At 45.9% G+C, this 13774-nt stretch overlaps 1 protein-coding gene across 1 annotated transcript in view; it reads left to right on the forward strand.

The window, feature by feature from the left end:
* LOC126529470 (DNA-dependent protein kinase catalytic subunit-like) overlaps nt 1-13774 on the forward strand; it is a 181166-nt gene that overhangs the window by 115251 nt on the left and 52141 nt on the right. Inside the window, exons 61-67 of the mRNA XM_072284110.1 lie at nt 1842-1991; nt 2627-2727; nt 4289-4420; nt 6062-6247; nt 7601-7688; nt 8697-8820; nt 10915-11053. Coding sequence (XP_072140211.1) covers nt 1842-1991; nt 2627-2727; nt 4289-4420; nt 6062-6247; nt 7601-7688; nt 8697-8820; nt 10915-11053 — 920 coding nt within the window. The remainder of the gene's footprint in view (nt 1-1841; nt 1992-2626; nt 2728-4288; nt 4421-6061; nt 6248-7600; nt 7689-8696; nt 8821-10914; nt 11054-13774) is intronic.

Below are 13774 nucleotides of genomic sequence, written 5' to 3' on the forward strand. Positions count from 1 at the left end.
GGGCGGCTATAGCCTAGCAGTTCAAGCTGGCTCAAAAGTTGACGTATTGCAGTGTCGCGGAAGCGACAGGGAATCTGGGAAAAGGGACATGGTGCGCCTTCCCGGTGCTGCCTGTCGGCCCTCCAGGCAAGTTGCACCACGCGATAGAGGAAATCGCTACGCGTGCTTTCTCAGAAACCAGAAGATGAAGTCTGAGGCATGCGAAAAATTTACGGAAGTCTTGATTCGTATTGTAGCCCTCGGCTCTTGAGAAAATTGACATGCAATTGATCTGGAACGTTCTGTCGTCAAAGGCTAATTAAAAGTGCCCCTCGAGTGCAATTTGAATACCGCGACACGATAGGAATAAAAATCTAGGACGCAGCGTCAAGAGATCGACATAGCGCAATACGTTGCATTTTTTCTCTCTTTGTTTAGGCTATTTAAATAGAAGCAGCTGTTTCAGCTAGAAACATGAGACGGTTATTTTCTCCAGGTACGTGGAGGTGCTGCCTTTGGCTTCTGACCTTTGTATTTAACCCTTTCGGTGTCACTAATGTGCCCTTAATTTCGCCACTCCGTCTGGATGTTCACACTAACGTGAAGTTTGCGCGCTCCAGGGTAGTCCCGGCCCCCTGTTGTATAATCCTAGGAACATGTTTTTCTCATCTCTCTGGGTTTGCTCAGTCTGGGTTTTTTTGTTAGCACCCTGCGGAACTCGCCCCTTCATGTACATGGTGACGGCTGCACAGAGTGCACATATGCAAATGGGAGGGGTGGTTCCCAAACTTTGTGCATCGCTACCGCAGCCATTTTCCATTAAAGTATATTTGCGTTGAAGCTGAAGGCCACCACTATTGCATGTTTCTGCTATCTGTCCTACTTTTAGAGAAGTTTTCTTTTTCCCCGCCTTTTATCCTGACACAGCAGCGCTATCATGGAAGCATGCGCGTCAGATCGAATCTAGGTAGGAGATAGAAAACGAGAATAGAAATGTGAGAACCACGCTAAGAGTGCATTTGCCATCATCTGTGTCATTTTTTCTCTTCTACATAACTGAAAGTAAGCCATTGTGTTTGTTTTATAATATTCAAGAAAAAAAAAACTGACGCTTGGGGTGCATCACTTCCGATGAGACGGGAACCTACCTACCCACCTACCACAAAGTACAGAAAAAGAGGCAAAGAATGATTCTCATTAAAACCGTTTTTTATTGTTCTATTGTTATACAAAAAACACATTCATCGAGTCAGGCAACACTGGCAGTGAGGCGGAAAACACACAGTGACGTTCGCCTCTTTTTTCGCTCCATGTGGCCCAAGCCACTGAAGAATTGCCATCATGCCACAAGCCTTTATTTCTGCCGCACGAAGTTTGTTCAGAGTTGCGGAATTGGTGTTGAGGGGAAGGGAAGCGCAGCCAAGGACAGGAGAACGATTATGTGGTGTGCCAAGATTAAGTAGTTAGCAGACCGAAGGTGAAGTCAGTGGCTGATGAAGGACAGGGGTATGCGGAGGTTGCTGGGGATCCTTTCGTTCTGTGGTGTACTTAAATAAACTCGTGATTATAATGACAATGGTCAACAAATCTGGTGCACATGTGCCAGTTCTGCATGTATATATCATGTTCTAGCAATAGAGTGATCAACTAGTTTAACAAGGAATGTTGCTGCAACAGCATTCCCTGTTTGTTCACCCGGTTGCTCACTTGAAACTAAACCTCCGTCTTCCTGAGAACTTACATTGTTTCAATGACGTTCCCACATTCTGAGCATTAATATTTTCAGATACAAAATCTTTTGCCTACGCTTTTCACCTGCTCTACTATGCCATTGCCATATTTTGTGCATTACGGTGTTTCAGAGACCAGCACGTACAGTTGGCTTACGCAAAGTACTCACGAGCCCAGCCTACCTGTGCAGCAGAAGCAACAGCGCTCCGCAACAATCTTGCAGCTCTCTCCTGGCAAAGCAGGCCCCACTGCCAAGCACGGGGACACTGCCACTGAGCGAGGTAAGAATGGCATCCCTGAATTGTGCTCAAGCAACTGAAGGGGGCACAGCAACAATTCTTGAACAATGGTAAGAATGCATTTCCGATCTGTATATACTCCGTCTCATATGTAGTACGGTAAAACCTTGTTAAAACGTGCCTGCTTAAACAGTAGTTTCATTTTAAAAGCAGTAAAATCCCCGACTCAGTGGCCATTGAACATAATGCGTTTTGTATCCACATAAACCCTATCAGCTTGTTGCGTACGTATCGGTTAACACATAGGGTTTCCACTTTTTTGTCATACAGTCATGGCCGTACGTTGGCCTGGCACAGCAACGAGCCTCAGAGATCAGAATGACCTCCAAACGCAGAAGGCGCTTGGAAGGGTGAAGCCACATCAACATCATTTCGGCACCATACCAGAGAGCGCTGTGGCCTAGAGACGGGCAAAACGGCGCGCATCAGTGAGCAGCTCGAAACAGCTCAGCTCACTGAAATTAACCGGTTAATTTGAACGGCGCACTGGTTCACTTAAATCTGTAACCTGTAACACCTGCTATGGATAGGTACACATCTACTGTTACGTGATCAAAATCTAAAAGAAGCTTAGGTTTTCAGTATCGGAATATGACGGAAGCCACTTTTTCACGCAGTTGACAGCCTGCGGCTGCTGAAGCGAAGGTTTTTGCGAGACGACGATCAGATCCGGCTTCAGCACATGCGCAGGGAAGTTCGCCTTAAGGAAACTCGCAAGGTAAGGCTTTCCCTGCTCCTTTTTGTGTGTACATCTGTTGTGATTGGACAAGCTAGTAACACATTGGAAAGATACGAGAGGAAGAGCAATCATTGAAGCTACAAAGTGGTTTATTTACTAGGATTTTGGTAGAGCTAACACAGCAGTCAGGAACAGCACACAGAGTCCCTGCTCGAATGGCAACTTTGTGCCTAGCACTGGCATTGACGCTTGGCCAGCGTTCGTCAGCTTCACTTCAATTGCGTCCGGGAACAAAGAGGGAGCCTTCTTGGTGACCTAAGAGCTCATCGCGACGAGCAAGTCGGGGTAGGTCTTGAGACACTCTGCGTTGACATGATATGTTGTCCCTAGCGGCACAGATCCGAAGATGACACAACTGGCTCAATGACATAGTTCACTGCAGACATGCGCTTGACAATGCGTTAAGGGCTTCCATACTTGTGAAGTAGTTTTGAAGAGGCCCGGCGTATTGGAAAAGACCGACAGCTCTCTGTAGCCCGCTCCACATGTTGTGCCTAGAGCTGGTTATCATGCCTGGCCAGCATTCGCCATTTTCTAGCAGTGTTGTCTTTTTAAGGAACTGCGCGCTTAGTTGTATTTACTTAAATGCATCTCATCTCGCACGCTCTCCAGCAATACTGCAATAGAAAAGAATACATAACTTGCTTTAAATATTTGGAGGATGCTTAAGCTTCGCCTTTAAGAGTAGAAAGCGATAGCATTCAAAGATCCCTGACTGCTTCTCGCGCTTCCCGGCAACTACAGCGTATGTAACTGTAATGTCTACCAGGAAATGCTGGCGGTGAACGCTATGCACGAAGGCGAGCTTTCTGGAAGAAACGCGGCGACTTGCGTGGGCTGATCTCAGAGGTCGTGTGCAGCCTTGCCCCAAAAAATTACGTCATGTTCAGGTTTTGCTTATTGTTTCGCACTTTTAATATGTAAGTCTGAGAAAATATGACATCAAAGGTATGCGCTGTCGGTGTTCTGTTTCATGACATTTGTTTGCGAGCTGTCATTCTCAAAATTCCGAGAAATAACTTTGTCAAGAATGTAAGACAAGGTATAGAAAGGTATGGCAATATAACCTGCATGTACCGCATGTCATATATCAAGGCGTGGCATATACGTACACCTAAATATATACGGCAATTTCTGCTCACGGACAACTCTGCTGATGCCGACACCGACAATGGATTTTCTGCAACATGGGCCCCTTAATGCTATCGCATTAAAACGTATGCAAGTTAGCCTCCCCCGGCCGATAGCTAAAGGCCCTCTAAGTAACACTGCGCCTCATTACAGCTATCTTGGGTGGCTTAGTAAGCTTTCCCATTCAAGTTTCATGAACAGTAAAAAAAGTTATTAAGCTCCGGCCATGTGGTGCAAACTGGCAGGACAAACAGCTAGGGCTATGAGGGGTTAAAGCATTAATAAACCAGCTTTGGCTCTTTCACGATTAGGTCATTGGTGGCATTTCCCAGTGTTACAATCTTTAACTTGAACGCACCCCTTCATAGTGTACTGGCTTGTCTGAACGTGTGCTATTTTTCCTTGGCAGAAACTTAAACAAGAGCGGCATGCTCGTCGTGAAGCGGAGGTGACGCTGTACCGAAGCTACCGCATGGGTGACTTCCCAGACATTCAGATCTCTCATGCGGCCTTGATAGCCCCCATGCAAGCTTTGGCCCAGGTAATAATGAGTGCATTGATTCCAGCATGTTTAACCAACCAAGGCATGTGAGAGACATGTACAGCCTCCTGCATTTTTAACTATATTGCGCGAGAACACTCTAATATTGTCGTGCGTCGTCCTGAAGGGAAAGTCGTGTTAGATGATGTTTGCACAGCAGAGTGCTTAGTTTGCCTGAGAGTACTTCTGCCGGTCTAGTTGATTATTGCCACTTTAAGGCACTAAAATGACGCATGATGGACGCTCGTGCAACATAGTTAAAAATGCGGGAGGCTGTACATTCGCAAACAAATGTTTGGCGGCCAACAGTGCCGCCAAAAAAAGTTTGAGTTTCTTCGCAGCCTGGGCGTCTTAGCTGAAATAACGTGTTACAGCCTACATAGCGCATGTTAGACCTGTGCGATGTTATGTAAACAATTTGACGTTGCAAAGCTGTGCAAGAAGGAACTTTAAATGAATCACGGCAATATATGTATATTTCGTTTTTTGCCCTGCCAGGATAAAATTTGAAGTAATTATGGCTTTTTGCTTATAGCCCTAACATTCAGTGACAGGAAGACAGCAGTGTAGTTACAGAGCAAACGGGGCAGCCAATATTCTATATCAGATTAAGAGGATGAATTGGAGTTGGGCGGGACACTTAATGCATAGGTGGTCTGTTAGAGTTATACAGGGTGGGTGCCGAGGAAAGGGAAAACACACTGGAGAGAACTAAGTGGTAGGATGAAATGGGGACATTTGTGGGGGATAGGATGCAGTCAGCTGGTGCAAGACGGGTAATTGGAGATCGCTGGGAGAGGCCTTCGTCCTGCAGTTGACATAAGAAGAGGCTGGTGATGATGGGGATTTTATTTAAATCTCTTCTTTGCCTTGTTTGCTATGAGTGCTCTGAGTACCCGGCATTTGAAAAGCCATAGCCAAACAGGCTGCTGCCAACTTCGTCATGGTAGTGTTACACTTTGATGGACTTTTGGGCTCGTATTGGTGAAAATCAACCGTCTTTGTTTTCTTTAGTTATTGGTGATATGTAGATGCAAAAATATATTTAATTTGCAAATAATGGTAAAGTTCTTTGGGTTTTTGTTTCCTTGCGGCGTTCACCCCTAGGAGATTTTGAAGCGTTTGTTGTTGAGATCTTGCTTTGGGGCCACTGTACTGCACTGTTAAGTTGGCATAAAATTTGCTGCTATCCTATTTGATTCCTTTGTCTTGCGCTTCGAAGGGGCCTGAGGATGTTGACATTTAGTAAAGCAATGAAGGGGGCTAGTTGGTGAACGTCCGTCCACGTCCTGTCCTTCCTTAATATCGTCTGTGTAAAACTGAGCGCAATATAACCATGGATGTTGACATTATTAGATCACAAGATTTGCACTAATCAATTCATGTATCACTTCCATACTTTGCTTCCTTTTTTTGTTTCGTTTTTTCTAACTTGCAAGCAGCTACTGTGGTACGACTGTGGTAGTCTCAGTGCAGCATCAAGTGCACTGTCCAACACTGGTGCTGCACCGGGACACCATTTGCACTCAAGGTCATGAAAATTGTTTAAGTTTTGAGTTGAAACAAAGCTTCTTGCAACTTTTTGCTTCCTGGAATGGATCAGTCTTCTGGTGTGATTTTGTTTACTTGTTTTTTCTTTAGCAAGACCAGCAAGTTGCACAGATGTTGCTCTCTGGTGTCGTCACATCCGTGTTGCATGAATCGAGGCGAGACGGGGCATCGCATTCCCGGCAGCGGGAGGAACTGTGCCAAGGACTGCAGAGGGCGCTGGCTGGCATCCTGGAAGGAAGCATGCGTTGCTTCCCCCCACTTGTGGCTTTTGTGCAGGTGAGGTTGCGCGCATTCTGGTCAAGAAGTGAATTTTGGGGGAACACTACTTTAATTAAAGCCAGTTTTGTAATGCTCCACCCGTGATCCCCGCGAGAACATGCGTTGCACTGTGTACATTTTTTTTCTTTCTTTTTTGAAATTCGTACAATTTATTGCTATAGTTGGCGTTAACAAGATATGGGCCTGTAGCAGCGTAACAATCAGTCCCAGCTCTGCCGAAATAAAAATGCACCGCGTGCATGCATGCACGTCAGAGAAAACGCTAGTGCGGTCGTCCCAAGAGGTAGCGTCCCCCTGCCGCACGCACAAATCATTCGCCGCTCAATGCGCCCCTCACAAGCACATCAAAGTAGAGCTGCTGCAGTATCCTCGTCGTCACTAGCAAACTGTCGTGACGGAGGTACGAGGCGAGGCAACAAACGCTACTGCAATTAATACCAAGCATTCAGGTAAAAAGGCAACATTGACATGCCAATTTACTTGATTAGGCGAACGATGCTTATGCATGCCTGCCCGTGTTCCTTTTCCTACTGTTTACCCGGAGATCAGTAGAACTTGACAGGCGGCTGCAGGCCCCAGGTCTTTTTGTTGCTGTTGTGGTCATTGCACCACGCAACAATACTGTCCTCCTAGGTGGCCCAGCCATTGTTTGGCCACTTCAGCCATTGCGAAACAGCAGTGAGGCACACATTTGAAAATGCACTGTCTTGAGTGGCTGGCCTGGCTCTGCCGGTGCTCTGATAGATGGTGACACAGCTATTCACCAGGAGGAGTGGCGCTGACGTCTGGCAGCAAACTTGTGGCTGGGAGCCCTATCGCACGTGCCTCGTGCCTTTTCTCATTTACACAGGATCTAATAGCCGGCAAAGGTACCATACGATCGCGCTTTGGCGATGTACCGAACGTTGGTGCTGAAAAGTGTGTTTACGAGAACGTATCAAGTGGTAAAAAAAAAAAAATTTAACTCTACTGGGTTATTTCTTTTGTGTTCTCAATCGCAAACGTTGGCACCGGGAAATCACACGCAACGCGATCTTATCAAATGAGGTTCCACTGTATGCGTATTGCATGACACAGCTTTGTTTTGACAGCAAAAGTACGAGAAGGTGTGCTATGGTTACGTACCATTGTGCTGGGTAGAAAAATTGGCCTGTCTTTTTATAGCGTTCAAACAAAGGTATAGGTGTCTGTGGTTAAATTTTAGCAGGCTTTGCTTTCTTTTGCATGCTAAATTTTATCTGGTCTGTGTGTACTTCATGTCTTGCTGGCAAATCCTTGGGCTCTCCTTCTCTCCTCCTCTTCTATTCTTTTAGAAGTTGAGTGGTTCTGTGTATTTTATGTCTGTTGCAGGAAGTAGCATTTCAGAGCGCATCGGATCTGAAGCTTCCCGTGGCTGCGATTTCTAGAGCGTCTATAGCCAGCGGCCACCAAAGCCTTGGTAACGCTAGCTTTTCTTGTGTTATACTGTTTTGTAGTGTATTAATTACACTGTGAGAGGGTACCGTATGTTAGCACTATGATTAACACTAAATAAATAAATAATGATATTGCAGTGAGAGACTGTGTTGGTGCAGTAGCCATGCCGTTGTCGTGCTGTTTCCATAAGACAAACATTGGGTTGTAAATTAGACTACACTGAAATCTTTTTTTTTTTTCCCCTGTGTAGCACATTTGCAGGTGCCATTCAGTCTGTAATTCAAACACAGAAGTCAATTTTCAGCTACATTCAACTTAGTCGTAGCTGTGGTCAGAGTTACACGGCTGTGCAACCCCTTGACATCGAGTGACATCGCACTTTTAGTGAAAAAGAAGCACTGAAGTATGTTCGAGTGCAGTATAAAATGCACTAAAAGGATTTATTTCTGAAGAGCTTTAGCTACTCCCCATAGTACGCTCAACAATAGGAAGCACCAGCATAGACATACAGGGAAATAGCGAAAGATGCAAATGTTAACAGCAGCACTCGTCACCAAATCTCATGACACTGTTCTGGTGATCCAGGAGCACTGAACAGAATTTTTAGCTTTGCTAAAGTCCTTGTTTTCGTTAAATCTCTCTAGATTTAGCTCTATCTAGAGGCCTTTAGGTTTAAAGCCATGCTAAACCTTTAGCTATGCTAAAGCTCTGGAAAGAATAAGTTTGGGCATGTTGGTAATCCGCTTTAGCCTTCTAGCGCACGAAAAACACAGGGACAGTATCTTAAAAGTAGTGCTAAAACAAGAGTAGTGCTCTTGTTTTAGCTAAAATCTCTGGTTTTGGCTCTCTCTAAAGAAGGAGAAATGAACTCCATTGTATAAGCAGCTCATTGTCCAAGCCATCATCACTGGTAGCACATTATAGAACTTGAATAAACACCTATATCTTAAAAAGGGGCATTTCAAATTATTAAAAACACTTGATGAAACTATCTAGGCATTTAGGTATGTTAACACTGCCTATTCTGCAGGAATTCTTCTCTTGGAAGAAATGAACCATGCCAACAGCCTGTTAGCATCGACCAAGGCACCACCAGCCAAACGATCAAAAAAGGAGGATCATCCGGAACAGCAGATGTGGATGCAGCTAGCTGAGTGAGCACGCCCTGGGGCATATTTGGTGGCAATGGTCTAAAACGAGCAGTAGTCATTTGTCAACTAAAAGGAGCATCTTATGAGCAAAATTGCTGTAGTAAAGAAAAACCTGTGACAAAAGCTTTTTGTGCTCGAAGTGATAAATTATGCAGAATCATTTTATTGCAATGCTAGTTGTATTGTCTTCGCATAGAAGACTGGGATCCTAATACTTTCATAAATATTTTTTGTTCCGAAAGAAGTCTGATACAGTCGTAAATGGTTCTGATTCGGGAACAGACCCCTAAACAATTTGTACAGGTGCATGTTCTATGGTAGATATTCAATGCAGTTCTTGGATTACTTGTGGAACCTTTTAAAATTTGTTATCATGTGCTTGCAGTAAATACACAGCTGTCAGGCTAGCTCATATTGTTTCAAGCTGTGAAGCCGTGCTTTGTACATGCTTTGCATTTCAAGGGCTGCATTTCGTAATGATTGTGGGGTCTCAAACGTGCTTTTGGGACAAAGGAACTACAACGCATTAGTGCAAATAGTCACAAGGGCACTTATTGCACTTTTCAAATACCAATGTCAGCTAGCTGAGTTGCTATTCACAAAAGCTGATGGGTGCTGACGAATCAAGGAAGTCCGACTCACTGCAGCAGGATATAAAGCGAACATGTTGGCCCCATGCCGGACATAAATGCCTAACCGTTCACGTGTACAGTCACATGAATGGCGCCGTGTTCAAACAATCATGTTCGACCATCTCGGTGAACCACTTTGAAGCCTTTCGCGGGACGGACTTGCAAAGCATGCCAACCACTGTGCGAGACATCCACGTATGCGACTAACCCCAAACCAAAGAGAGGGCTCATTCCTTTCGTGCCTGAGTGTACATACCGTCAGGTGGTGCTGTCATCAGAAGCTAGTGCCACCTCTCACACTACTCTGCAACTACACCGACTGCCGGCAGTGCTTAGCTACGTGTGGAAGCCTCAGTACAGGAGATGTAAGAGCCATGCGGAGAAAACAACATATGGGAGCACGAGAGAGTTGAGCATCCCCACACGATTCTCTTATTTCTTTTTTCATTCCTTGCACCAAGTGGCCGGTCTTGACAAAGATGACATTGAACAGTACACGTAGGCCATTAATGATGGCCTGGGAAACTGATCCTAGATAAAGTAGTTAGTTATGGTGCAGCAGAGCCAGTACTGAAAGTCCAAAAGAACGAATCAGGAAATAAATTAATACAGTTTCAGACTGTGGTCAAATTCAATCCTTCTGCTGCTACCGTCAACAGTCTCAGCAAAATGTTCTCGATCTCACACACCTGCTCCCTTTGTCACTCTGGCTTAGATGCTTGTAGCTGAATTGTGCTGCCGTATCTTCTCGTAGGACAGATCTTTTTATTGCGATAGCAATTATATGGATGCGCACGGCGCATTGGCGCCATCACTGGTGGCACCATTGTCGCCATCGTCATGCTAGCCCACTATCAACGGGGCATGCGCCACTCGCAGACAGAGAATTAGAGCGCCTCTAGAGATGCGGAGTGCATTGAGCTGCAAAAACGATGAAGCGGTGAGGATGCACCATCAACGCTTTGCTCAGTCGGCTCTGTGCCAGAGCCAGGGCAGCACTTTTCATTCCGCCATTGGCTTGAGCATTTAGTGCATGCCACAATAAGTACACTAGCATCCCTGCTGAGCTGCTGTGTCTTAGCTGAGCATTGGTCTTAGTAGAATGGACAGTAGCTGTCAAGCTAACGTTACCTAATATTTCAGTGGACACTGCCCAACGGCAATGGTTTTTCGTCAATCTCATTTCATGGGCCATCAAGGTGCGATGCCTGCAATGCCGCTGGCGGCACTCTTCATCACACTAGCATTCTAAGATGCCTGGTAGCTGCCGAGGCGCTGTTCCTTCTGCTCACTAGAAGTGGCCTTGCGTGCTGTGTCATGCCAACATGTCATGCCCGCGCACACTTAGAAAACTGTCCTAGGAGTTCAAGCATAATGTTAAACTTTACTATTGATCTTATTGCCTTGCCCTTGGGGAGGTACTGCCAAATTATTTCTTTAGTTGTAAAATAAAAAATGTCTACAGGTTGTACAAGTCCCTCGGAGACTTTGATGCTGTACGTGCCTCACTGGCTCTCTGCGAAGACGTCGGGCCAGAGGCAAGGAAGGCTCTGGAGAAGGAAGCGCAGGGAGACTTCCAGCAGGCCAGGGACATCTATCGACAGGTGCGCTGACCACCAACTGAATTTTTCGACATTTTCAGGCTCGAATGTCATTTATTTATTGTCGGCAACTCTGCCTACTGCTGTGGGAGGAAAAGGGAAAGAAATTTCTTAAAAGGAGCCTCAGAAAACCACATTTAAGAACCACCTTTTCACTCATTGTTCGTACAGTAAAGACCTTTCGTGGCAACTGAGACGGCTGCTTTCATAGCAAGTAGCTAATGTCACAGTGCTACGAGCATAATTACAGTGATGATGTTCACCAATGGGACGAATATGATGGTGCAGGGTTTAGGCTTGACTCTCCGCCATAGCTGGCTGTGCCGTCACGGTGGTACGAGCAGAGCAACGGTACTAAAGCTCTGTCACATGGGTGTCTCGGGTTCTGTATGCATGTATAACCAGTACCACTGCCTTTGTTACCAGCCCACTATGCTGCCTACAGGAGTGCATAGATCATTTGGGGAGATATTAGAATACCGGCACCATGATGCCAGCGAAACTCTTCGCCACATTTTTTGTGCCTTTTCTGCTACTGAGCCTGAAGTGGTGGGTTCAATTTCGAGCTGTGGCTTCCACATTCCTATGGTGGCAAAATGCGAAAATGCTTGTGTACTTGATCTTGGGCCACATTAAAGAACCCCAGTGCTCAAAATTAATCAAGCAGCCCTTCTCTATAGCATCTCTGATGACCTACTTTGCAGTGTTAAGACATTAAGCACCATAATTGGATTTGATTTTTAATTTCTTTAGTTTAAAGTTATTAAAAGTGTACATGTACTAGATCTACCCCTAGGAATGTTTAGTGTTGGTACAGTTGGCTTCCATTCATTTGACCCTGACGGAACCAATGAAACAATTGAATCATCCAGTGGGTAGAATCAAACAAGATGCAGAAATAAATGTCAAAACACTGCTGATTCATTTGCCAGTGTTGGCCCAATTCTAACATGCCCCTGAATGAAATGCATGCTTACTTCTTATGCATCCTGAGTAGAAAACTAACGCAAAATGACATTAAAGCACCCAAACAAAGTATAAATCTAACATGCACACGGTTTTTAGCAAGAAAAACGGAAGACACTTTGTCGAGACTAAAATGTGAAACGGCGGAAGCCTGACACCATTGCCAATGGCGATTTGTTGCGTTGGAAGCACCACGGAGGCACACAACTCGTACACTGTTATGTGAATGTTTGTTTGTTTATTAAATGCCTGCAACGTCATTCTGGACTAAGTGTCTGTTAAAGTAGTTTGTGGCCGCCTGTTGCAGCGCCGTTTGTGGATCAGGAGGAGACGCGTTTTCCATGGCGGTGTCGGGGTGTAGTTGGCCATCCTCATCATCCACTTCATTCGATTGACTTGCACTTGCTCGGCTGGCTGCGGCAAGATGGCAGTCACGGCGCTTCCGAGCTTCATTTGCCTTGGTACTCGGAGATGCAGCGAGTCGCTTCAAACGCATTCCCTCTCTTGCGTTGGCCCGTCGCGTCCCTGGACTCTGTGGTGTCGAACGCGCCTCGCAGCCCTGATGCATGCGACGTATACGCTCAGCCTCTCTTGTGCGCCACTTGCGTTCAGATGCTGCAGTACATCGCATGTAGGGAGACACTGGTTTGGCGACACAAGGCATCCTTCCCACATGATACCGCAAAGTAAACTGCCACCACTGCCGCCGCCACACCCAAGCAGACGGTCGCCATGCGTGCCTCGCGACACTGTCACTGTCACAATGTCACTAAAGGGGTCATTTGAGTCGTAATAGGGGTCAGGCCCATGCGTGCTAACTGGTCAAGTTAGGATTATCCGGGTGAAGGCTAATTTTAGGATAGAATTAATGGAAATTTGGGCCCATAGAAATGCATGAGTGCCTGCCGCGACTTTCAGCCCAGGATAGAATTATCAGAAATTAAAACCACTTCCATGCTTGTGAAATCTGAGGAAACAGCGGAGCTGTGTTTCTCATGTGTTTCCGTTGTATTTGCTTTTGTGTATGTGTTCTTGTCTTGTGCTTATCTGTTCTTTCCGCGCGATCATATATTCTTTTGTTATGATTATCTATTCTGTTATTGAGTAATTACTGGTTTTCGTGTGATTATCCTCTCAATTTGTCGCTAATGTTTATTACTCCGATCTTGTCATTAATCATCTCTGTCGTTGCGTTGAGCTAGGATCTGCCGTTCATGTTTCTTAAGGAAACAGAGGAGAACATCTGCTCTGTGCTGGCGTTGAGCCTCTGCTTCTTCCTTTTGATTCTCGGGGTTTGCTTTTCTCCGTTGGTGTTTCACTGCTGTTCCTTAGCGCGAAGCGAAGGGTTATTCACTCTTCAGCGGCGCTGGCGTTCCCTGGCAAGTGAGCGCTGATGGTCTAGCCGTTCAGCGTCCGCCGTTTCCGGAGCAGGTACGGGCTGGAGTCCACCGGTGAGCACACTGGGGCCTCTTAACCATTTGGTGTCCATGGTGTCCATGGTCCAAATACCCCTTTCCTCTCCCACCACCTGGCATGCGCTGTGGCTTGCTCAGAGCAGCACAACCCCTCGCGGATGCTGTGGCAGTGGCGCCATCTACTGGCCCAGTGGGGAACCTTTGCCTGCCGAGACAAACGAGCACTGACAACCATGCCCAACGGACATTGCGAGCCCCTAAACAACTCCACTATTAAAAAGACCTAATTAACCAGAGTTGAATTAACGGATGTCTGCTGTACTACTCGTAGCCACAGTGACCG

The sequence above is a fragment of the Dermacentor andersoni genome, chromosome 8 (genome assembly GCF_023375885.2).
Source record: "Dermacentor andersoni chromosome 8, qqDerAnde1_hic_scaffold, whole genome shotgun sequence".
NCBI lineage: Eukaryota > Metazoa > Arthropoda > Arachnida > Ixodida > Ixodidae > Dermacentor > Dermacentor andersoni.